Source organism: Pleurodeles waltl, chromosome 6 (genome assembly GCF_031143425.1).
Source record: "Pleurodeles waltl isolate 20211129_DDA chromosome 6, aPleWal1.hap1.20221129, whole genome shotgun sequence".
NCBI classification, from domain to species: Eukaryota; Metazoa; Chordata; class Amphibia; order Caudata; family Salamandridae; genus Pleurodeles; species Pleurodeles waltl.
Genome location: NC_090445.1, coordinates 300671951 through 300695695, shown reverse-complemented (window position 1 = coordinate 300695695; position 23745 = coordinate 300671951). Strand labels below are relative to the sequence as shown.

Here is a 23745-nt window from a genome sequence, read left to right as displayed (position 1 = left end):
GCTGAAGGGCAGCCTGACCAGAATGAATGCCCTCCAGGTATGCATTACTCTGGTGCACCTCCCTTTCTACACCCTGGATGGCATTCAAAATGGTAGACTGCCCAACAGTGAGCGTCCTCAGGAGGTCAATGACCTCCTCACTGAGGGCAGCAGGGGTGACTGGGGCAGGGCCTGAGGTGCCTGGGGAGAAGGAGATGCCCACCTTCCTGGGTGAGCGGGCACGGGCCAAACGCTGAGGGGCTGCTGGGAGGGTGGTGCTGGTGCGGTGGGTGGCGGCTGTACCTGTTGTTGCCGGGGGCACAGATGTTGCCGCCACCACAAGGGAACTCCCTTCAGAGGACGAGTCGGTGTCACTGATGTCTGCCCGAGTCCCCGCTGTGGAGCTCCCCTCGCCCTCTGTCCCACTGGTGAATTCGGAGTCCGTTGCATGGCCCTCCATGGCCATGTGGGATGCAGCTCCCCCGTGCTCCGATGCCACTTCTCCTCTGCCTGATGATGCTAATGCACACATGAACAGGAAGACCACAAAAAAGGTGGGGGGGGGGAATAAAGACATGTTGAGTGCATGCATTGGCGACACTGTTGGCGGACAGGACAGACACAGAAGCCCCCTGCACTACGTCGTGCACTTGGGGTCGACTACTCAATCCGTGGGACATGGCCTACAGGCCTATGGACGACATCTGCACACATAGATGACACAGGGCCATGAATAGCTGTACTTGGCACCCTACAGAGGTGAGGGGGCGGGGGCACAGGGCCATGCCTTACGGAGGGGCCTAGCCTACAGAAATCGCCCTGGCCTAGGGATACCCACAGCCCTCCTCCCCACCCAGACACCTCCACTGCGCGCAAAGTCAGCAGAATGAGAGTGTACTCACCCCCTTGTGTCTGCTGTGATGTCCTCACGCGCCCATCCAAATCGGGGTAGGCCACCGCCAGGATCCGGGACATCAGGGGGGTCAAAGTCCGACTGGCACCCCTCCCACGTTGGGAGGCCATCCCCAGCTGAGCCTCCGCCGTCTTGCTACTCCAGCGGCGGATATCCTCCCATCTCTTCCGGCAGTGGGTGCCCCTACTGTGGTGGACCCCCAGGGTCCGAACGTCCTTGGAGATGGCACGACAAATATCGATCTTCTGGTGGGCGCTGACCTATGTGAAATGTACAGGGGGAGAAGAATAATCATCACCTTCTGCATGCTCAGTGTGAGTGGCCCCCCATCCCTACCCTTGCCATGTGGCACATGCTCTCACCGTCGTTTGATGCATGCCTCAATCGCTCCCCTCCCCACCATCTTTCATCCACCCCACTCAACACAGGCATAGCCCATAAAGCATGCTCCCAGTGTATTTACCTGTTTGTCTGGAGGACCGTAGAGTAGCGCGTACTGGGGGAGGACCCCATCCACAAGTTTCTCCAACTCCTGAGCAGTAAAGGCAGGGGCCCTTTCCCCAGTCGCATGAGCCATTGTCTCTTCCAGACCGAGGTCACAGCAGCACTTGCAGTGTAGGTCCTCTCCTGTCGAAGATCAGGTATCGAGTGATTAAGCAGATAGAAAATGGCGGTCACGCCTGCGGCGGTGCGTACCGCGGCGGTGCATACCGTGACCGCCGGCACACATCGTCCTTGGCTCCTGAGACCCATAGGGTTCAATGTTAACCAATGCTGCTTTGCGCCGCGGTCTTCGACCGCCTACTGCCACGGTGTGCAACGCCAGCGCATTTACCTCACATCCCATTGTCGCACTTCACAGGTCAGGCAGCCGCCATTTCAGGGGCCCACATGGCTTACTTTTTACTGCGTCACACATACCTAGGCCTTGCATCAACACTCATACAAACCATTCAATGGATTGTGAATCGTGTTATGTGCAAACTGTGGTTACGTACCTGTGGGTTGATTGACTCTGTGCTCGCTGTTGTCCTTCATAGGCACCGTCCGCTGTCGACATGCGAGGAGATGGAGGAATCCTCCGGTGCACAGATCGCTGGTGGACCTGTCGACAATGGAGGAAAGACATTTCATACTGACATACAGGCTTGATCGAGCCACTATTCATTAACTGTGTGCCCAGCTGGAGCCAGACCTGATGTCACCAATCCGCCAACCCACAGGGATCCCCCCTCTAGTGCAGGTGCTGTCAGTGCTCCATTTCCTTGCAAGTGGGTCATTTCAAACAACAGCGGCCATATCATCAGGGATGTCCCAGCCTATGTTTTCCAAGGTTTTGTCCAGAGTGTTGTCTGCCCTGCTGAAACACATGCGGAGCTACATCGTTTTCCCTGAGGTGGGGGATTTGCCTACAGTGAAGGGTGATTTCTATGCCCTTGGACATATCCCCAACATCATAGGTGCCATTGATGGGACCCATGTGGCTTTGGTTCCCCCCCCACAGGAGTGAACAGATGTACAGAAACAGGAAGAGTTATAATTCGATGAATGTGCAGATGGTGTGTTTGGCAGACCAGTACATCTCCCATGTTAATGCCAAGTTCCCTGGCTCTGTGCATGACGCGTACATCATGCGGAATAGCAGCATCCCTTACGTGATGGGTCAACTCCAGAGGCAACGTGTGTGGCTAATTGGTGACTCTGGTTACCCCAACCTGTCATGGCTACTGACCCCAGTGAGGTATCCCAGGACAAGGGTAGAGGAACGCTACAATGAGGCCCATGGGAGAACTAGGAGGGTGATCCAGCGGACCTTCGGCCTCCTGAAGGCCAGGTTCTGCTGCCTCCATATGACAGGTGGATCCCTATTCTACTCACCAAAGAAGGTGTGCCAGATCATTGTGGCCTGCTGTATGCTTCACAACCTGGCTTTGTGACAACAGGTGCCTTTTCTGCAGGAGGATGGTCCAGATGGTGGTGTTGTAGCAGCTGTGGAGCCTGTGGAGAGTGAAGACGAGGAAGCCGAAGAGGACGACATAGACAACAGGAACACAGTAATACAGCAGTATTTCCAAAGACACACAGGTAAGAATACACACCGACATATTACATATACTTAAACACTACTACCTCTCTACTGTCTGCCCTTTTCCCCCAGTGTATGGTAACTGAGTTGTGACTTTCCCTTCCGATTTCAGAGATGTGGGCCCCACTGCGTGACATCTGCTTTGTTTCCCCATGGACTACAGCTGTGTGACATTGTGGTGTTGGCATCACAATGTAAATAAGCATTTTGGCACGGTAATGTCTAATACATTTGTTCAAAATCACAGCCAGACTCCTGATTGTTTTGTGCAATAACTGTGTTTATTACAGTGCTCTATATTGGTGGGTGGTTGCAAATCGGTGAGGGGTGATGGTGGAGGATTGTCCATGGCAGAGTCCAGACTATTTGTATCACAGGTGCATTGTCCAAATGCCTGTGGAAAGTGGAGCAGGGGCAGTTTAAGGATGGACAGGGTGACAATGTGGGACAGTGGGATGACAATCAGGGAGGTATCCTTTCCTGGCGGGGGTCTTGGCATCTTACTCTGTGTGACATAGGTATGTTAGCCTTACAATGGTACAGCCATTATGACACTGTCATTGATAATACAAAGTACCAAATCATAGACTGACTCCAGATTGTTTTGTGTTTCAAGGGTGTTTATTTAAGTGCTCAAAACAATGAAGGGGGATTGTAAAATGGTGATGGGGGATGGCAGAGGAATGTCCATGGCAGAGTCCAGTCTATTATTCTCACAGGTGCACTGCCCATCTGGGCATTGGAAGTGGAGCTGGCGCACTTCGACTATGGACAGGGTAACAAAGTGGGACAGTGGGAGGACAATCATGGTGGTCTTATTTCCTGGCGGGGGTCTTGCCATCTTGCTCTGTCCTGTTCCTGGATCTCAGGGCCCGCTTGCGGGGTGGTTCTCCTTCTGCAGGGGGTGGGGTGCTGGTGGCTTGTTGGTCCTGTGGCGGGGCCTCCTGTCCACTAGCGCCGGCAGAGGTGGTAGGCAGTTCTTGGTCCATGCTAGTGTCAGGGGCCCTTTGTGGTGCCACAGTGTCCCGCAATGTGGTGACTACCAGATTCAGAGCCCCTACAATGGTGCCCAGGGCGGAACTGATGGTTCGTAGTTCCTCCCTGAACCCCAAATACTGTTCCTCCTGCAGGAGCTGGATCTCCTGAAACCTGGCCAGTACCGTCGCCATCGTCTCCTGGGAATGATGGTAGGCTCCCATGATGGAGGAGAGGGCCTCGTGGAGAGTGGGTTCCCTGGGCCTGTCCCCCCCCGTCGCACAGCAGCCCTCCCAGTTCCCCTGGGCCTCTGTCCCCTGGACCGTGTGCCCACTACCACTGCCCCCAGGTCCCTGTTGTTGGGGTGGTGGGTTAACCTGGGTGCCCTGTAGTGGTGGACACACCGCTGATTGACGTGTCCTGGGGACAGAGGGATGGGCCTGCTGGGTGGGTGCCGTGCTGGTGTTCCCAGAGGGGGGAAGGTCTGCTGTGGCCTGTGGCTGTCTGAGGGGAACCGACTGTCCCGAGGTCCCCGATGGGCCGGGCTGGTCATCTAGATCCAGGTCGACAGAGGTGCTGTCATCACTGTGGGCCTCTTCTGGGGGTGGAGTGGACATTTGTGGATCCTCCTGCGCGGTGACGTGGCGTTCGGGTCCTGCAGGGGAATAAAAGGATGGTTATTGCATCTGTGTGTATCATAGTGTGCAATGGGTGGGTGCCCGTGTACCCCAGTGCTTGTATTCCTGTGTGGGGGCTTTTGTGACGGTGGTTTGGGGGATGGGGATGTGCAGTGGGCATGCTTTGGTGATGGGTGTCCATGCTTTGTGGTCGCATGCAGGGCTTGGGGTTGGGATGGGTGGGTTGTGATGGTGAGACATTTGCAAGGAGTAGGTGTGATCGGGGTGAGGGTGAGGGTGGGGGTATGAGTTGGCATGCTGGTGGGGTGGGGGAGATGAAGTAGTGAAGATGAGACTTACCAGAGTCCATTCCTCCAGATACTCCTGCAAGGCCCTCAGGATGCAGGATCGCCAAGACCTGCTCCTCCCATGTTGTAAATTCTGGGGGAGGAGGTGGTGGTCCGCCGCCAATCCGCTGAACCGCAATGTTGTGCCTGGATACCATTGAACGCACCTTCCCTCGGAGGTCGTTCCACCGCTTCCTGATGTCGTCCCTATTTCTTGGGTGCTGTCCCACAGCGTTGACCCTGTCGACTATTCTGCTCCATAGCTCCATCTTCCTGGCAATGGAGGTGTGCTGCACCTGTGTTCCGAAGAGCTGTGGCTCTACCCATACGATTTCCTCCACCATGACCCTGAGTTCATCCTCAGAAAACCTGGGGTGTCTTTGCGGTGCCATGGGGTGGTGTGGGTGATGTGTGGGGTGGATTGTGTGGTGCTAAGTGTGGTGATGTGTATTGGTGTGTTGTGTGAAGTGCGTGCTAATATTGCTGGGTGATGGTAATATGCGCGTCTGGGTGCTCGGATATCTATTTCTCTGTGCGTGGTACCGATTCTCTAGGAGTGGAGGTTTGTGGGTGATGTGGGTGTGTGTTTTATATTTAACTGGTTGTGTGGGAGTGGTGTGTGTATGTGTATCAGGTGTGTGTATTTTGAATTGTCCAATGTGGCTGTGTTTTGTAAGTGTGTGTGTATTTTCAGCGCGGCGGTGTGTACCGCCAATAGAATACCGCGGTTGAAAGACCGCCACGTGGATTCGTGTGTCGTGATAGTGTGGGTGTATTTCTGTTGGCGTGACGGTGGAGGTTTGGTCATCGCCAGTTTCTCGCTGGCCTTTGGTGTGGCGGAATTTTGTGAATGTCTGTATTTTGGCGGTTTGCGTGTTGTGGATCAGAATGACCGTGGCGGTTTACCGCGGCCGCGGCGGTATGTTGGCGGTCTTCTGACAGCGGTAAGCGGCTTTTACCGCCAAGGTTGGAATGACCACCTAAATGTCTGCACCCAAAGCAGACCCACCATTTACAGACCTATTGGATAAGGCAATAACCGAAAGGAGCAGCAGAGGATGTGTTGGTAGAATGAAATGCCTTAAAAGTGAGGATGCAAAGGATTTTACTACTTATGCGATTAAATTTTCCAAAGACATAGGCCCTGATCCAACCGTAACACAGCCAATTCCCTGTCACTACTGCCAGTGTGTTCTGACCACCGATGACGGCATTTGCCATCTCCATGATGGTGGAAACCAGGTCACCGTCCACCATATTACGAGCTAGCAGCCCGCCTGCTTTCCATGGTGGTCTGACCGCCACGAAAAGGCTGGCGGAAACGACCAGTATCTAGGGAGACACTCACCTCTAGAGACACAGAAGAGTCCACGGCCATCATGGAACTTGAACTGGAAGTCTTCCCAATGCCGTTCCTCGCCATTGACCTACAGGACCAGCAACGGTAAGTACAACCACCTAGCACACAATGGAGGGAAGGAGAGAATCATACACCCACACACAACACACACACCCGGCATGTACTGCAACGGTCACACATGCAAACCAACACCCTTACCGATAAACGCACAAACAGCCATAGACACACAAACTACACATATGCACAACCAAAACACACACATTAAACCCAACACACATGTCTCACATACACACACACATACCCTGATGCAAAACAAATCAATGATACCTCACATACACCCACCCACAGTGGGGGTAGAGGGAGTGCTTGTAGGACATGTAGTTGTGCTTGACTTGGATGCAGGTGTATGCAAAGTTTGTTTGTGTGAGGTGGATGAATGTTGAGTGTCTGAGTGGGGTCGTTTTTGTGCAATGGGAGGAGGGGGGAAGAGAGGATGGGAGAAGAAAGTTAGGTTGTGTGAGTGTATGTTGGAGTAGTGTCTGCAAGTAAGGTGGTGTGCTGCATGTGGTTGTGAGTGGTTGTGGTGAGTGCAGATGTGGTGTGTGGGGTGCATGTCTGCTGTTGTGGCGACTGTGGGCAAACCTGAGCAGGTAGGAGGATACAGTGCTGGCAGGTATGAGTGGTGATGTAACTGTGAGGCAGGAGGTAGTGGGGAGACATTGGAGGTAAGTGGCTGTTGTATTTGCTGATGTGTGTTGAGTGTGTGCATGCTTGTGGTGTGACTTGTGGTGCCTGTGTTTGTCTCTAGGTACCTTGTCTTTTTCACTGGGTGAATGATCGTCTGAATGTGTGCTTTGGATGGGTGAGGGGGGAGGGCTCTGTGGTTGGGCACAGGTAGCTGGAAGGGGGAAGGAAGAAGAAGGGACACTGGCTACCATCACAGAGGAGCCCAGAGCCTGAAATGATCTCTGTAGGTCAGCCAAGGCACCAGAATTCCTTTCAGGTAGGCATTGATTTTCTCCATCTGGGATGCCTGGCCCTGGATGGCATTCACAATGGTTGACTGCCCTACAGAGATGGATCTCAGGAGGTCAATAGACTCCTCAATGAGGGCAGCAGGGCTGACTGGGGCAGAGGCACAGGTGTCTGAGGCAAAGGAGACACCCACCCTCCTGGGTGAGAGGGCCCAGGCAACTGGGTGGGTAGCTACTGGGAGGGTTGTGCTGGTAAGGATGATGGCACACAAGGATGTTGCTGGGGTGGTCTGAGAAGGGTCCGCCCCCGCCAGGGAGCTGCCATCAGAGGACTAATCAGATTCAGATGTTGCAGTTCCTGTCCCCCTTGTGGTGCTCCTCTGGCCCTCCAACCCATTGGTCCCCTGGGTGTCGATGGACTCTGCCTCCTGGGTCCCTTGGGCTGCAGCCTCCCCACTCGCCGGTGCCCCTACTCCTTCACCTGCTGATGCTAATGCACACAAGGACAGAAGAGGACAAAGAGGGAGGGTGAGGGAGAAAGAAAGGGAGCATAGGGTCAATACTAACACATCTAGCACATATGATCATCACTTTACCCAATTTACAAAGGTTATTACTGAATGCAGAGCCTACTACCTGACCACACGATTGCCTACTCACAACATGAGACCCTGAAATATGAAAGCTCAACCATCATCTATCGACAACACAACGCAGGTTCTGCCTCAGACTGTCACCACTCAATAAACCATGGTTGGGAGTGTACTACGGGACACCTTCACTTACTCCATTACAGTGTCTGTACATACCACTTAGATATGGGAAACAGCTCTACATGAGTTTCACTATGGTATAGTTTAATCCTAGAGTGTAGCCCTCTACATATGCAGGCATGCATTGGAAACCACAGCTACCTATCTGACATATTAATAACCCTTAAAAATTGAGGTCAGCTGCATACCCTAGCATGGATTCCTTAGACATCCTCTATTGATTGGCAAATCTATCCAATCACTATAGAAGTCAATACAACATGAAGAACACTCTGAGTACTCACCCCCTTACGGCTGCTGTGCTGTCCTCAAGTGCCCATCCAACTCTGGGTGGGCCACTGCCAGTATGTGGGTCATTAGGAGGGGTCAGGGTCCGATGGGCACCCCTCCCTCATTGGGAGGATGTCCCCAGCTGGGCCTCCACGATCTTCCGGGCCCAGCATGTTAGGTCCACCCACCGCTTTCTGTAGTGGGTGCTTCACTGGCTATGGACCCCCAGGGTCCGCACTTCCTTGGCAATAGCACGTCATAGTTACTTCTTATGATGGGTGCTGACCTGAATGGGAGGCACAGAGAGAAGGGCAAATTTATGTAGACTTATCACGCAGCAACTGTACTCGATTACATACTGTACACAACTCACATTCAAGCTAGACATGACATGTACCTATTTGCTCATCATGCTTGTCCGATTCAACACTCTCCAATGGGCATGCAGCATGCACACACATACAACCATGTTGCATCAAATGTACCCAAACAGTACTCATCTGCTTATCTGAAGACCGATACAACTGTCCATACGGGGTAAGACCCCATCCATGAACTTTTTTAGTTCTTCTGGTGTGAAGGCTGAGGCCCTAGCCCTTGTAGAACTTGCCATTGTGGCTTCCAGATACAGAACACAGGAGCTTACTCAGTGAGGTCCTGATGGCTGGAGAGTCAGGAGTCAAGTGACATAGGCTGTAGAAAATGGTGGTCACGGCCGCGGAAGTCTGCACCATCACCGGCCTTACCCATAGACATCAAAGTTATCTAATGAGGAGTTGCACAGCGGTTCCAATCACCTACCGCCATGACAAATAACGCTGGCAGAATTAGGTCACTTCCATCAGTCTTCTGCATGCAGGACAGTAAGCTGCCATGTTACACATCTATTGCACATGGTACAGTATTTAATGTGCATCATTGCTCGATCTGGCAAAGTACATGCTAAGCATAAGACGTTGTGAATGTTGTTATTAGAAATTGTTGTGAGTTATACCATTTGTATCATAACCATTACTGTAGTCCAAACTGTCACAGCTTAGGAAGTATAAAAATCTATATGGTGTCAGTACATTGAAAAAAATTGTTTCCATGCATTATAAAACTATGATGTGGTCCATTATGATTAGTAAAGGGGGTTGTCGTAGTTGTCTGAATTGTATTTAGAGGTATTTCGTGGCAGAGAAGTCAAATAGGTAGCATGTGAAGTGGAAATAACAGCACTGATGTCACAATAGGGGGTTACAACGTGTATGCGTTATCACACTTGTGTAGATAGCGACCAATGTGGAGGCTGAAGAATGCACCGGTGTACCGGCCCCTAGTTGACCTTGTAACTATGGAAGAACAACATATTTTACTCACCTATCGTCTGAACCATTTGACAATCAGGGAACTCTGTACCCAGTTGGAGCCAGGTGTACTGCCTGCAATATGTAATCCTTCTGTTATTCCTTCAACTGTAGAGGTGCTTTCAGTGCTCCACTTGTTGGCCACTGGTTCTTTTCAGGTGACAGTGGGATTGGCAGCAGGTATGTCTCAGCCAATGTTCAGTAATATGTTGAAGGATATCCTGTCTGCCTTGCTAAAACATCTTGACATCTACATCAAATTCCCCCTAAATTCTCATTTGCGCACTATGTAAGCAGATTTCTATGCAATGGAATACATCCCTCATGTGTTAGGGGCCATTGATGGCACCCATATTGCATTGGTTCCTCCCAGGATGAATGAACAAGTGTATAGAAACAAGAAAAGCTTTCATTCTGTTAATGTGCAGGTAGTGTGTTTTGCAGACCAATACATCTCCCAAGTGACTGCCAAGTTTCCTAGATCTGTGCATGACTCCTACATTCTGAGGAACAGTGTCCCACATATGATGGCACAACTACAGAGAGAGAGACATCCTGGCTCACTTGTGAGTATGATTTGTGTGTTCAGTCACTGTCACTTCATCTATCCTCCCCCTTCTCCTCTGAGTATAGCAAAACCGTTATGTATGTTTCCATTATTCTGGCTACCCTTCCCTATCCAGGTTGTTTACACCAGTGAGATATCCTAGGACAGATGGTGAAAATCGCTACAATGAGGCACATGGCCAGACAAGAAGAGTTATAGAGAGGACTTTCGGTCTTCTGAAAGCAAGATTTCGGTGTCTGCACATCTCTGGTGGTTCCCTTGTCTATCCCCCTCAAAAGGTCTGCCAGATAGTTGTGGCCTGCTGCATACTGCACAATTTGGCCCTGAGAAGGCATGTTCCGTTACATGAGGAGGAAGGTGTATCCAAGCACTAGTGGCAGAAGAAGGAACACTAGATAGTGATGAAGATGGGGAGGATGATGTGAACTCAAGAACTCAGCTGATTCAGCAGTACTTCCAATGACAGTCAGGTAGGTTTGTGGCTTAATTGTGCTAATATTATCGTGAAGTGAAGTGTGGCTGCTGGTAGTAACCTTTCTGTAGTGTGAGCACTGTTCAGTCTCAGTTACTTTCATCAGTACTCTTTGCTGTACAGGTAGGACATATTGAGCTAAAGTACTCCTGCCTTTGCTATGTTTCTTCTGTATGAGTGCTTTCTAAAGTTGTCCCAAACCTTTTTTAACTCTGATTTTGTGGTAGTTACGGAGTGATGTTTGTAATGTACCTTTATGACTGATGTCCTAACACATCCCCTCAGTGAACTGACTCTCCCTGACTGTTCCCCCTGCGCTGGATGTCATTCAGGAGAGGGAAGCATCTCGACAAACGAGCAAGGCTGTAATCCTAGGTTGTGTGATGAGGACAATACTGAGGTTGTGTGATGTGTGTGATCCTGTTCATTTTTGCAATGTGTTGTATTTTGTGCAAATGATAACTGTACTTGTAAATTGTTATAATAGACAGGATCATGGAGTATAGCATTTATTTGGTAGAACTGTGTATGTCTTGTCTGTTTTATGCAGGTGTTGTAGTGATGACTACTTAGTTCCTATGCCTTTCTGCTCCCTGATTTCCCAAAGATTTGTGAATGGGGAATGATGACAAGCAAATACACAGAGCATGAAAACCCCAACCTGACAGTACAATGGATGACATCTGATGTTTACTATCATTTCCAGTGTCTCATTGTAGTGCAAATATTGCATTGCCAGAGAATAAATTCACATACACAGTAGCTGTGTTCAATTATATTTATTGTGAATACAAAAAGGAAAGGATGGTACAAAAGATTGGGGTCATGGTAGTAGAAATCATCAGTGTAGTGGCCCAAGCAGTTGGTAGCACAGGTCCAGTATCCAGGGGCCACAGGAACATTGAGCTGTGGCAGTAGAAAGTCAAGAAGGTATCTCAGTGGTCCACAAGGGAGACAGTTCAGGAGAGGCTCATTTCCTTTCAGTGGGGTTGGTCTTGGCTTCAGTCACTGCAGGATGTCTGGCTTGCTGGCCACATTTGTGTGGGGATACCTCAGCTACAGGTGAAGGGGTGCTAGTGTCCTGTTTGTCCTCTGGCAGGGCCTCCATTCCACTATCTGCAGCAGATGTAGAGACACGGCAGGACTGCGGCTAGTGGAAGGGGCCTGCTGTTGGGTGGAGGACTCATGCAGGATGGAGGTCAGTTCCTGTAGCACCCCTTTAATGGAGGCCATGGTTGCCTCCTGGTTGTATTTCCTCTGCAGCCTCTGGTTCTCCGACAACATGGGCAGAATCTGGCCCATTGTGTCCCGGGATTGGTGGCATGCTCCCAGGACTTGTGGCATTGTCATCTCCTGGTTTGTTGTTAACACCTGCTTAATCAGTGCTATATTGCATGCTTCAGAATGCAGGGCTACCTATGTGAAGGGGAGTGTGCTTGGTTAGGTTTGTAAAGAGTGATGCATTGTGGGATTCATAGTGCTTCATGTTCAACATGCTTTATGTGTACTTGTGAGTGCATACATTGAGATGGTGTTAGTGGGGGGTGTGGGCATGCATGGGAATGGTTATAGGTGGTTAGGGGGTGGGGATCATTGTGGAATGGGGTGATTTGGGGAGTGATAGGGGGATGGGGATGCATGTGAAATAGGTACACTTAGTGCTAGGGGAGTATAGGTGACTTGCCAGTCTCCAGTCCTCCGGTGATTCCACTGAGGCCGTCAGGGTGCAGAATAGCCAAAACCTTCTCGTCCATGATGTAAGCTCCGGGGGAGGAGGTGAGGGCCTACCACCAGTCTTCTGAATGGCAATCTGATGATGTGAGGCCATGGAACGCACCTTTGCCCATAGGCCTGATATCCTCCCTTGTGCATGGAAGCCTTCCCACTGAATTCACCTTGTCAATGATCCTCTGCCATAACGCCATTTTCCTGGCAATGGATGTCTGCTGGACCTATGCACCGAACAGCTGTGGCTCTACCCTGACAATTTCGTCCACCATGGCCCGCAACTCATCTGTGAAACGGGGGTGCTTTTGTGGGGACATGGTGATGGTGATGTGTGGTGTGTAGGTTGTGCAAAGGGTGGTGTGTTTTGTGGGAGGTGGAGGGTGTGTAGATATGTGCAGTTGTGATGGAGTGCAGTGTAATGTGTGTGATGCATGAGGGGTGTATAGGAGGCTGTGGTGAGTATGTGCAGTGCATTCTCCAGAGCGGCTGAGAGATGTGTAGTAATTGTTTGTCATTGCAAAGGATTGTAGGTTGTGCGGGTGTGTGTTTTATAGTGGTGTTTGTGGTTTGTGTGTGGTATGTGTATGTGTATCAGGTGTGTTGTACTCAAATTTCCCAATGTGGTTTGTGTTGTGGTTGAAGTGCCATTTCGACTGCGAATGTCTGCACCGCTAATAGATTACCACTGTTGATAGACCACTGTGCTGATTTGTGGGTCATAATGTGGAGGACAAAATGTTGTTGGCATGGCAGTGAGGGTGGTGGGACCGCCTCTCTCCCGCCTTCGTTCAGTCTGGCGGTGCCGGATTTGTGGGTGTTTTCTGGCAGATTTGTTTTTGGTGACTCGTAATACGGCAGTCAGATTACCGCCTATGCGGTGGTCTTTTGGTGGCCGCCGGCACGGCGGTCTTCAGAAAAGACCGCCAAACTTGTAATGACCACCATAGTATCCACAGAAGATGTGATATATAGTGAGGATCTCGGGCTAACCCATAGTTATACAGACCATCAGTTCGTTGGAGATCTTAGAAAGAAACATATAGACTTGATCGACTACAAGAAGTATGCAACATGGAAATATTCTGAGGGGGAAAGGTCCAGGAGGCTGTAAGCCCTGCTCCAGACAGCAGAGTCAGGAAAAAAAAAACAATCAGAGCTATCAGATCCCCAGGTGGCATAATAGTTAACACCAACGCCTAAATAAACTCTGCAGTTACAGACTATTATCATTCATTTTTATGGTGCCACCAAATCATGACAATTGGAAATGACAATCTTCTGCTTGTCTTCACGCATATTTTATCTTTCTTTTTTTTGGCTGTAGGATGCTGTACACTTTACTCCTGCTCTCCCTTTTAGTCATGGTAAGATCAGCTTATCCCTAGTAGGCACATTTCATTTACTGAGTCTCTAGAAAATGGTACTGCATGTACCCAAGCCCTGTAATTTAAATGCTGCAAGTGAGATGCAGCACTCAATGTTCCAGCCACTAAAGTATTGCTGTATAACATGTCTTTAGGTCTCCCATCACCATCTCTGTAGGCAGTTTTAAAACTGCCATTTCGTCCTGGCAAAACAAACATTTTGCCAGGCCTAAACCTTTTTTTAAAGATTTTTAAGTCACCCCTAAGGTCAGCCCTAAATGCCCATATGGCATGGTGTATGGTATTGAAAAAGTAGGACCATATGACTTTCATTTTATATGTCCTGTCAGCATTTTTCACTGTGGCAAATTTGTCACTCCTATAGGCTAACACTGGTTTACACTATTACATTAAATAAGTGCTAAAATCAGTGTTGGAGTGAGTAGAAATATTGGTCAAAGACTCATGTTAATAATAGTTTTAAATCCAACTCAGTGGTCAAGTTGAATTTTATACTACTATTTCAGAATTAAGGCTTTTAGAAATTTGTCATTTCCCTGCATAAAACTAAAAGATGTTCCTGCCAGTGTTCAGCTGTCCCTGGATCCCTGATGGCTCCCATGTGAAAAGATGTGAATTGCTCTCAGACAGAAGGCAAAGAGTCCTGGGAATAGAGAGTGTGACTTCTTTCTTGACAGGATAACCCGGGGGGCTGTGTGGAACACCGCTTCCTGAGCTTCAAATGATGCCTTCCTTATCATTGGTGGATGAGGCTCACACCTAGGCCTGCCATTCCTTTGTCCCTCTAGGCAGACAGGCACCAAATCCTGTGAGAGTAGAGGAACTGACCAGACCTGGTTCAGGGAGTGGATCAAGGCTTGCGGTCCACCCACAGACTGGCACTGACCATACATGTTCACTCTACAAACCCCCTCCTCAGAACCCCCCTGGACCTGTGAAGAATCAGAAGAAGGAGTACCCTGCCAAATTAAGACTTGGCCTTCTTGCCTTGAACCCAGGACCCTAGAAGTTACTACAAGGGTCAGTTTGGGGACCTCCTGTTTGATCAAAAGAGACACAAAAACTTCAAGAGGCCTCCCTCCCTGCAACTGTTCTGACTGGACCTACCTTGGGGCTTTCTGCTGGCATCTGTTAGATTTAGTTGATATCCCCGAGTAGTGCCCACTACATTTTGGATCATTAATTAGTGTTAGAGTGTACTCCTTCTGTCCAAACCTGCATAAGCTGGGACCTAGAAACCTTTTACAATATTTCTGGCTAGAGAGACAACAGAGAACAACATTGCCATCAATGCTGCAGCCATCAATGCTGGATCACCAGTCGGCGAAAGCTTTCTGTCCAAACCTAGAAGGGTTCATCTGGAATGATACAAAGCAGCATCCCCTCTACCTCGAGGCATTCCTAATACAGACTTTGGACCTCACCCCACTCTCAGCTTTCCCACCTTCATCAACAACTGCACCAGGACCCTGTTCTTCACAATCCACTGTCACCAAGCCCTGCTTCAGTTTCTGCTTGCCCTGATGATGCCTCATCGACGACCCCCTTTTCTCCATAAAAGTTTGTTAGTTCAAAGTTAGATTTTCTACCGTGACAAACCTGGACTCTTTATCAGACCTGCTCTCCAACCAGATCAGCCTTAACTCTTGATTTTGAATGTGCGGAGTGTGACCAGATAAAAGCAGTTGATGCTTTTTGCTTTTTTAAGCCATTTTAATTCAAATGTTCTAAATTCATAACTTTGGGACTACTATTTTGATTTGTTTTTGTTTTAGTGTCATTTTATTGAATACAATATTTCAATGTATCTATATTGGTTTGTGATTCTTTGTTTTGGTGTCATTTTATTGAATAAAATATAGTCAATTTTTCTAAACTAGTTTGGGATTTTTTTGTGTTGTTTTCTTTTTATTGCTGTTTCATTGTTGTGTAAATTCTGGGGCTGGGCAAACCTTTAATTTTACTAGGGTACTCGTGTAATTTTTGTAATTTCCATTACTTTTTTGATGCAAAAATACCAAGTCTTACATTTGTGTAATTATGAGAAAAATGGCACAAAACTTCTACTACAGGAACAACAAATTACTATTTGTGTTATTATTATATTTAGTACAAAAATAAACCATAGGTTCATTTTGGATGTGAGGGTTCATTTTTTCCTAGGAACATGGCTCCTTTCTTAACCCTGTGTAATCTTGTGCAATTTTGCTGTCATTTTGTGTGATTATGCTACAGAACATTACATGAGTTATTCCCACCCTTAATAAATACTTATCACGTTTCCTCTAAGCCTGACTGCTTTGTGCCACGCTGCCAGAGGGTTAAGCACAGCTTTTTTATTGACTTTAGATGTTCACCCTGACAAGGATTATGATTATTATTTGAAGTGGGTTGTCACTCCTCAACTAATACCCAATTTTTTACAATGACCAAGGCAGGCTTTGTGCATATCTTGATAACATAAACACGTCATGCCAAGACTCCAGAGCACCTCACAATTGACCATGGATGATGTGAGGCAAGCAATAAACTAAATGGCATTTATCAAAACTCCTGGTGCAGTTTGTTTCCCATCTGAATTTAACGTACAGAGCTGCCTTTGCTCCTACCCACCTTTGCTCCTAGACTCTTCATATTATATGGAGCCTCCAAGCAGTTGGGTAGTTTGCTAGATTTCCTATAGGAGGCTCTCATATTGGTCCTTCCTAAACCAGGAGGAGACAATCTGGATGTACAATCATATCATCGTCTAGCAATATTGAACTTACACTATAAGAATTTAGTGACAGTACTTACAATTAGACTCCTCACAGCAGTAACCAATCAAAATACTTTGTACCATGGAGAAACACTGATCAGGGCTCCCTCACTATCCACCAGAAATTCTGCCTACATTTTGCTGTACTGCGACTGCTTGACTTGCATTGGCACTTTGTGTTTTAGGGTGCTTTTTTTACTTAAATCTTCTAAAATTCATATCTCTAGTTCCTCATATGGTTTTTGTTTTCATTTTATTCATTAAATTATTTTCTATTATTAGAAATTAGAGTGTTTTTTTTGTTCTATTGTGTTTTTGACTTAACTATTTTGGTGTGTCCAAATTCTTTACACAGTTAAGTAAAGCTTTCCTGTCATATGCCATAGCTACCAGAGCTTTCACTCATGTTTAAATAACTGAAAACATTTAATGCTATTACTAAGATACAACACTTATTACCTGTGGAGGGCTACCACCCTCTCCAATTATTATTCACTTTGCATGTCATGGCGAGAACAGTTTAGCAGGCCATCTAATCTAGACTAGTTATGTAGACTTGGATTTAGGAACGGACAGTGAACCAAAGGCAGCCCTTTAAAATTTTACAGGATTAATCCTCCTACTGCATGTGACAAGAGCAATGGAAGTGACTCCAACCAATCAAAGCATGATTGTCTCTCCCCTCTGAGAAAAGTTTGAAAAAACTGTAAGAATCAGTTTTTGTCAATATATTTTCCATTCAATATCAAGGGGGTCATTCTGACCCTGGCGGTCCATGACCGCCATGGCGGAGGGCGGCGGAAGCACCGCCAACAGGCTGGCGGTGCTTCCTGGGCTATTCTGACCGCAGCAGTAAAGCCGTGGTCAGAAAAGGGGAACCAGCAGTTTCCCGCCGGTTTTCCCCTGGCCCAGGGAATCCGCCATGGCGGCGCTGCTTGCAGCACCGCCATGGGGATTCCGACCCCCTTCCCGCCAGCCTGTTTCTGGCGGTGTCCACCGCCAGAACCAGGATGGCGGGAACGGGTGCCGTGGGGCCCCTGGGGGCCCCTGCACTGCCCATGCCAGTGGCATGGGCAGTGCAGGGGCCCCCTAACAGGGCCCCATAAAGATTTTCAGTGTCTGCTTTGCAGACACTGAAAATCGCGACGGGTACCACTGCACCCGTCGCACCCCTTCAACTCCACCGGCTCCATTCGGAGCCGGCATCATTGTTGAAGGGGCTTTCCCGCTGGGCCGGCCGGCGGTCTTCTGGCGGTCGCCCGCCTGCCCAGCGGGAAAGCCGGAAAGGCCGCCGCGGTCTTTTGACCGCGGAGCGGTCTTTCGGCGGGAACCGCTTGGCGGGCGGCGACCACCGACCGCCGCGGTCAGAATGAACGCCCAAATGTCATACCTTTTAAAATATAGTAAATTATGATGTTACAGTATATCATTATACCCAATCACAGATTTGCTTATGGTAAGCAAACAAAAAAGTATTGAGTATAAAACATGGACAACATTTAGAGATCACAAAGGACTGCAGCAGTGAACCCTGGAATGTCCCTTGCAACACCTGCCACTGCTTTTGCGACCACTGACGTAGGGGTGGCAAAATCAGTACAACAAACACTGGGGAAGTTTGCTCTATTAGGAGTGGTGCTCCACTCTCCTTTTAGCTCATTTTTAACCATTCTAATAGTGTATATTATTATTTTGTTAACTATTAGCATATTAAAAAATTAAGCAGAGGAGATGGAATTGGACTACTCTGGCAGCTGTGGCATGTAAATTAAAATGCTTTTAAATGTAGAATGTGCATGAGAGTTTGTATATATGTGTGGATGAGAGAGAGAGAGAGACCATGTGTATGTATGACTGTGTATCTGTATGTGTAAGTAGGTCTTTGTGTGTGTGTGTGTGTGCGCATGTGTAAGTGAGTGAGGCGGAGTGGCATGTAAAGAGAATATGAGAGAATGGCTGATATTGAGTGGCAAATTTATTAAGACTTAGGGACAAATGTATTGACATTAATGATTTCCTAATTCCAATTATATCCGAAACACAATAAGGAAATTGCTGTTCCTATTGTATAAACTGTCTATTTTCAAAATATCAGTTTGTAGTGGGTGGCATATCAACTTACCTCATGAATATTAATGATGTAGGTAACGGTTTACAACCCACTATGAATCCGTCCTAGGGATGGTGGCCTGCTGGGGTCATCAGACCACTGTGGGAACAATGCCTGCTCCTAAAAACTGTTCTTTTTAACATTCTAATAGTGAACGGGCCCCTTGGAGTCCCTTTCCAATTTGCGAATAGGTTACCACTAACTTTGAATTGATGGAAAAGTATTACTGTTTACCCACCATAATTTGATAGCAACATATTGATACGTAACACTGTCATTTGTTATTTGGAGGAATGCCCTATACAGACCCCATCCAAATTACGATTTGGAAATTGGTTTTCAAATGCTAATTACAATTCAAGAACAAGTTGCTGAATCACAGTTAGGTGGTTTCTATGATTAAAAATGCTTCTTTGTGGTCACAAATGGCCAAGTTCTAAGAATCAGACAATTTGCCACATCAAAAAAGCTTTGTTCATCTGGCCCCTTGTGTGGTGCAGAGTGATGCTAAGTGATGCAAACTGGTGCAACACTTAGGTAAATCACAAATAAAACAGTGTGCTGCTTTGCACTACTTTGCATGATGGTGGCATACAAGTTGGTGTTTTATGGGCAATGCACACTACAACTCAAGTTTTCTGATGGAACATCCTGTCTACTAAAAGTTTTCGGCAAGGCTTTACACAAATAAAAGAAAAACCTTCTTGAGGCAGGGTTAAGTTGGAGAAACGTTGCTGCACTATATGACACAAATCTAATGTTTGGCAAGTTTCAAAATGTTGTAAAGCATAGTGTTTTGCACTACCTTCTTAATCTTCAAGTGCAAACCAATGCTTGACATCTGTAGGAGGCTTGCCTGGTTTGTAGTGGGTACCAAAGATACTTATACCACATGCCAGGTCCAGTTATCCCTTATTAGTGAAATGTAGTCAGTGTCTGTAAGCCAGGCGTATCTAGGAGACATGCAAAGTTCTTCCAGTACCACTGTAGTCACACAGTACTCACACACATGAAAGAAAATACTGAGGCCCTCATTACAACCCTGGCGGTTGGTGGTAAAGTGGCGGTAGCACCGCCAACAGGTCGGCGGTAAAAAAAATGTAATCATGACCACGGTGGAAACTGCGAACACATAAATCCACTTTAACACTCCGATCGCCACGGCGGTAGCAATAAACACCGCGGCGATAACCGCCAACAGTCAGTCAGAAGACAAGGTTCCGCCCACTGTATTACAAGAGGCCTATCCGCCACCTTTTCTGGGGTGGTACCAACGCCATCAAAAGCATAGCAGAAACAGTTTTCTGAAGGGAAACGACTCACCTCTCGACACTCAAGGAAGAACCAGGACGCAATGGAGCCTGAGCTGCACGTCTTCCCCATGCTGGTGTTTCTGCTCATATACCAGGAGTACCAATGCCGCCGCCAACGACCATGGTGAGTACTGCACCTAGCACACAGGAGAGGGGAGGAGGAAAAAGAGAATGACACACACATGCACCACGCAACACCCTCACCCACACTACCAAAACCATACACACAAACACATGCAACAAAATTACATATACACCCCGTAACCCTCAGGAATAGACAAGGACAAAAGGAATGGAGTCAAATTAGTGTTATATTAGAAATAATTATAAATACGTTTAGAATTCAAAAACAGTATTTACAAAATATACAATATTTACAAAAGGCGGGACAATGTCCACTTAAAATGTCTGTGGCCCACTGGGCCAAAAAACATAGGCTAAGCCCACACTTGACTCCTGCCTCAATACGGAGAGAACACTGCAGGGGCATCAGGTCGAAAGCACACAGGCACCTCAGGGGGACGGGGATGGGGGCACCTCAGCCAGAAGATGGTACAACACCACTGCTCCTGGAGGGGGCTCCATGCCCACTGCTTGGTCCTGGGGAGTGCAAAGCCACAGTCTCTTAAGTGGGTGGTTTGCCCACTGCTTGGTCCTGAGGAGTGCAAAGCCAGTCTCTCAAGTCTCTCAAGTCGGTGGTATGCCCACTGCTTGGTCCTGGGGAGTGCAAAGCCACAGTCTCTCAAGTGGGTGGTTTGCCCACTGCTTGGTCCTAGGAAGTGCAAAGCCACAATCTCTCAAGTCTCTCAAGTGGGTGGTTTGCCCACTGCTTGGCCCTGGGGAGTGCAAAACCACAGTCTCTCAAGTCTTTCAAGTGGGTGGTTTGCCCACTGCTTGGTCTTGGGAGTACAAACCCACAGTCTCTGCGTGGTTTTCCCACTGCTTGGTCCTGGGGAGGGCAAAGCCACAGTCTCTCAAGTGGATGGCTTCTCCACTGGTTCTGGAGGTGGCTTTGTACCCAGTGTGCTTCATCCTGCCAAGGATAGAGTGAGTGGATGGATTCTTCCACTGGTTCTGGAGGGGGCTTTGTGCCCAGTGTGCTTCATCCTGCCAAGGATAGGGTGAGTGGATGCCTTCTTCCACTGGTTCTGGAGGGGGCTCTGTGCCCAGTGATGCAGCACACGGGGTGTGCAAGGTCGCAGTCACTCACCTGGGTGTCAGATCCACATGATTTTCTGTGGACAGGATGCACGATACACCATGGATGCAGAACTACAGACCACCCACAGACGGGGACGGCTATACAGTGGTTGCAGTGCAGGTGTCAGTGCTGCCAGTGTAGGGGGGAGTCTCCAGCCCTTCCCCTGTAGCCTCGGATGGCTGCCCACTGGAGCTGCTACTGACGGTGCTGCTTGCGGCGGTGTTTGCAGCAGTGCTTGTGGCGGTGCTTGCGGCGCTGATGGCCGCGGTGCAGGTGGCGTGCTATCCACGGTGCAGGTGGCGGTGCTGCCAGTGGAGGGGGGAAGCTCCACCCTTCCCCTGCAGCCTCGGACGGCTGCCCACTGGGCTGCTGGTGGCGCTGCTTACGGCAGTGCTTGGGGCACTGCTGGCCACAGTGCAGGTGGCGGAGCTGGCCGCTGTGCAGGTGGCGGGGCTGCCAGTAAAGGGGGGAGGCTTCAGCCCTTTCCCTGCAGCTTCGGATGGCTGAAGTGCGCTGGTTGGTGTTCTGTGCCCCTTCCTGCCCTTGGCAGATGGTGGTGCCTCCTTGCTTATGCCAGCTGGAGTCTTTGCCTTGGCCTTGCTGGCTGGTTGTGCCTCCTTTTCCTTGCTGGATGCTCTCTCCTTTTTGCCCTTTCCTGGTGGTGGACCCCTCTTGGCCTTGGCAGGTGTTGGTGGCACACTGGCTGGGCTGACGGGTGCCTCCTTAGAGCCTCTCAGAGCTGCAGAACCCACAGCGTACGTGGACTTGGTGGCTGAGGTGCTGGGCTGCACTCTGGCCACCCTAGCCCGAGGTGAAGGATGGAGGGAGGGGTAGGGAAGAGGTCAAGGGTGGCGAGGAAAAGCTTCTTAGGGACATTGGGGTGGGAAGAGGTTAAAGGTTTGGGAGTGGAGGAAGAGGGAGTGGTTGTAGGAGGGGTCAGTCTGCTGTGTTTGGGTGCAGGTGCATGAGCTGGATGCTGTTGTGAGGTGGATGGCTGTTGGGTGGGTGTGCGCTTTAATTTGTGTACTATGGGAGGAGGGGTCACAGACACAGTGGGAGATGACACAGGGGATGTGTGCATGGATGTGGGGGTGGTGACTGCCAGTGAGAGGCGTGTAGTGATAGGCATGCTGGTGATGGAGGTAGTGGATGAGGATGTAGTGCATGCAGGTGTGAGTGGAGATGCTACTGGGTGGGAGGTGGACGAGGAGGAGGAAGGGGACACAGTGGAGGCAGTGGATGTTGGTGTGTCTGCATCTGGATGGTGTCTGTGTGAGTGCCTGGGAGATGATCTGTGGTGCTTGTGTTTGCCTGAGCCACTTCTGTGTGTTGATTTGGGTGAATGCTGGTCTGAAGGTGTGCTAGGGATAGGTTGGGGCTGAGGGGATTGGGACTGGGCAGAGGAAGTTGGAGGGGGAGGCTAGAGACAGGGACAATGGTTGCCATCAGTGCAGAGGCCAGAGCCTGAAATGCTCTCTGTTGGGCCACCACACCAGAGTGAATGCCCTCCAGGTATGCATTTGTTTGTTGCAAATGCCTCTCGACACCCTGGATGGCATTCAGTATGGTTGACTGCCCAACAGTGAGGGATCTCAGGAGGTCAATAACCTCCTCACTGAGGACAGCAGGGCTGAATGGGGCAGGGCCTGAGGTGCCTGGGGCGAAGGGGATGCCCACCCTCCTGGGTGAGGGGGCACGGGAAACATGCTGAGGGGCTGCTGGGAGAGTGGTGCTGGTAAGGGGGTGTCGGCTGTACCTGTTTTGTGGGTGGGCACAGAGGTGTCCGACACCGCTAGGGAGCTTCCATCAGAGGAGGATTTGCTGTCTGTAGTGTCCCCTCCTGTCTTCGTCGTGGTGCTCCCCTTGCCCTCCTTACCACTGGTGCCCTCACCGTCCGTGGATTCGGCCTCTAGGTCCATGTGAGATTCAGCTCCCTCCATCGCCGGTGCCTCTGCTCCTCCACCAGATGATGCTAATGCACACAAGGACAGGGTGACAAAACAAAAAGGGGGGAAGAGACAGAGGATACCCTTGGTCAATGCCAGCAACAACACTACAGTTGGCGTACACAACACACAGCGATCAGCCCTATGCAATACGCCATGCACTACCAGTTACAATGCAAGTCACCAGCCCATGGGGTACATTGCCCAATGCCATTGGCTGCACACCTGAAACAAACAGGACCCTGCCCAGTAGTAGATGCCCACTAACACTATTGGGGTTAGAGTGCTTCAGAGCCTGACCAACAAGGGACCTAACCCTGCCAGTTCGCCCTGGCTTAGGGGCACCCATAGCTCACATCCCCCAACTAGGTACAACCTTAATGTGCGCAAAGTAATTAATCCGAATCTCTACTCACCCCCTTGTGGCTGCTGTGATGCCTTCAAGCGCCCATCCAACTCCGGATAGGCCACTGCCAGGATCCAGTACATCCGGGGGGTCAGGGTACAATGGGCACCCCTTCCTCGTTGGGAGGCCAGCCCCAGCTGGGCCTCCGCCGTCTTCCTTGCCTAGCGGTGCAGGTCCTCCCACCATTTGCGGCAGTGGGTGCTCTGCCTGTCAAA

The 23745-nt window shown here is 49.4% G+C and overlaps 1 protein-coding gene across 1 annotated transcript in view; it reads left to right on the top strand.

Moving 5' to 3' along the window:
• The first annotated feature begins 6296 nt into the window (after window positions 1-6296).
• Window positions 6297-23745, top strand: part of LOC138301537 (olfactory receptor 6M1-like) — a 41642-nt gene continuing 24193 nt past the window's right edge. The window contains exon 1 of the mRNA XM_069242053.1: window positions 6297-6361. Coding sequence (XP_069098154.1) covers window positions 6297-6361 — 65 coding nt within the window. The remainder of the gene's footprint in view (window positions 6362-23745) is intronic.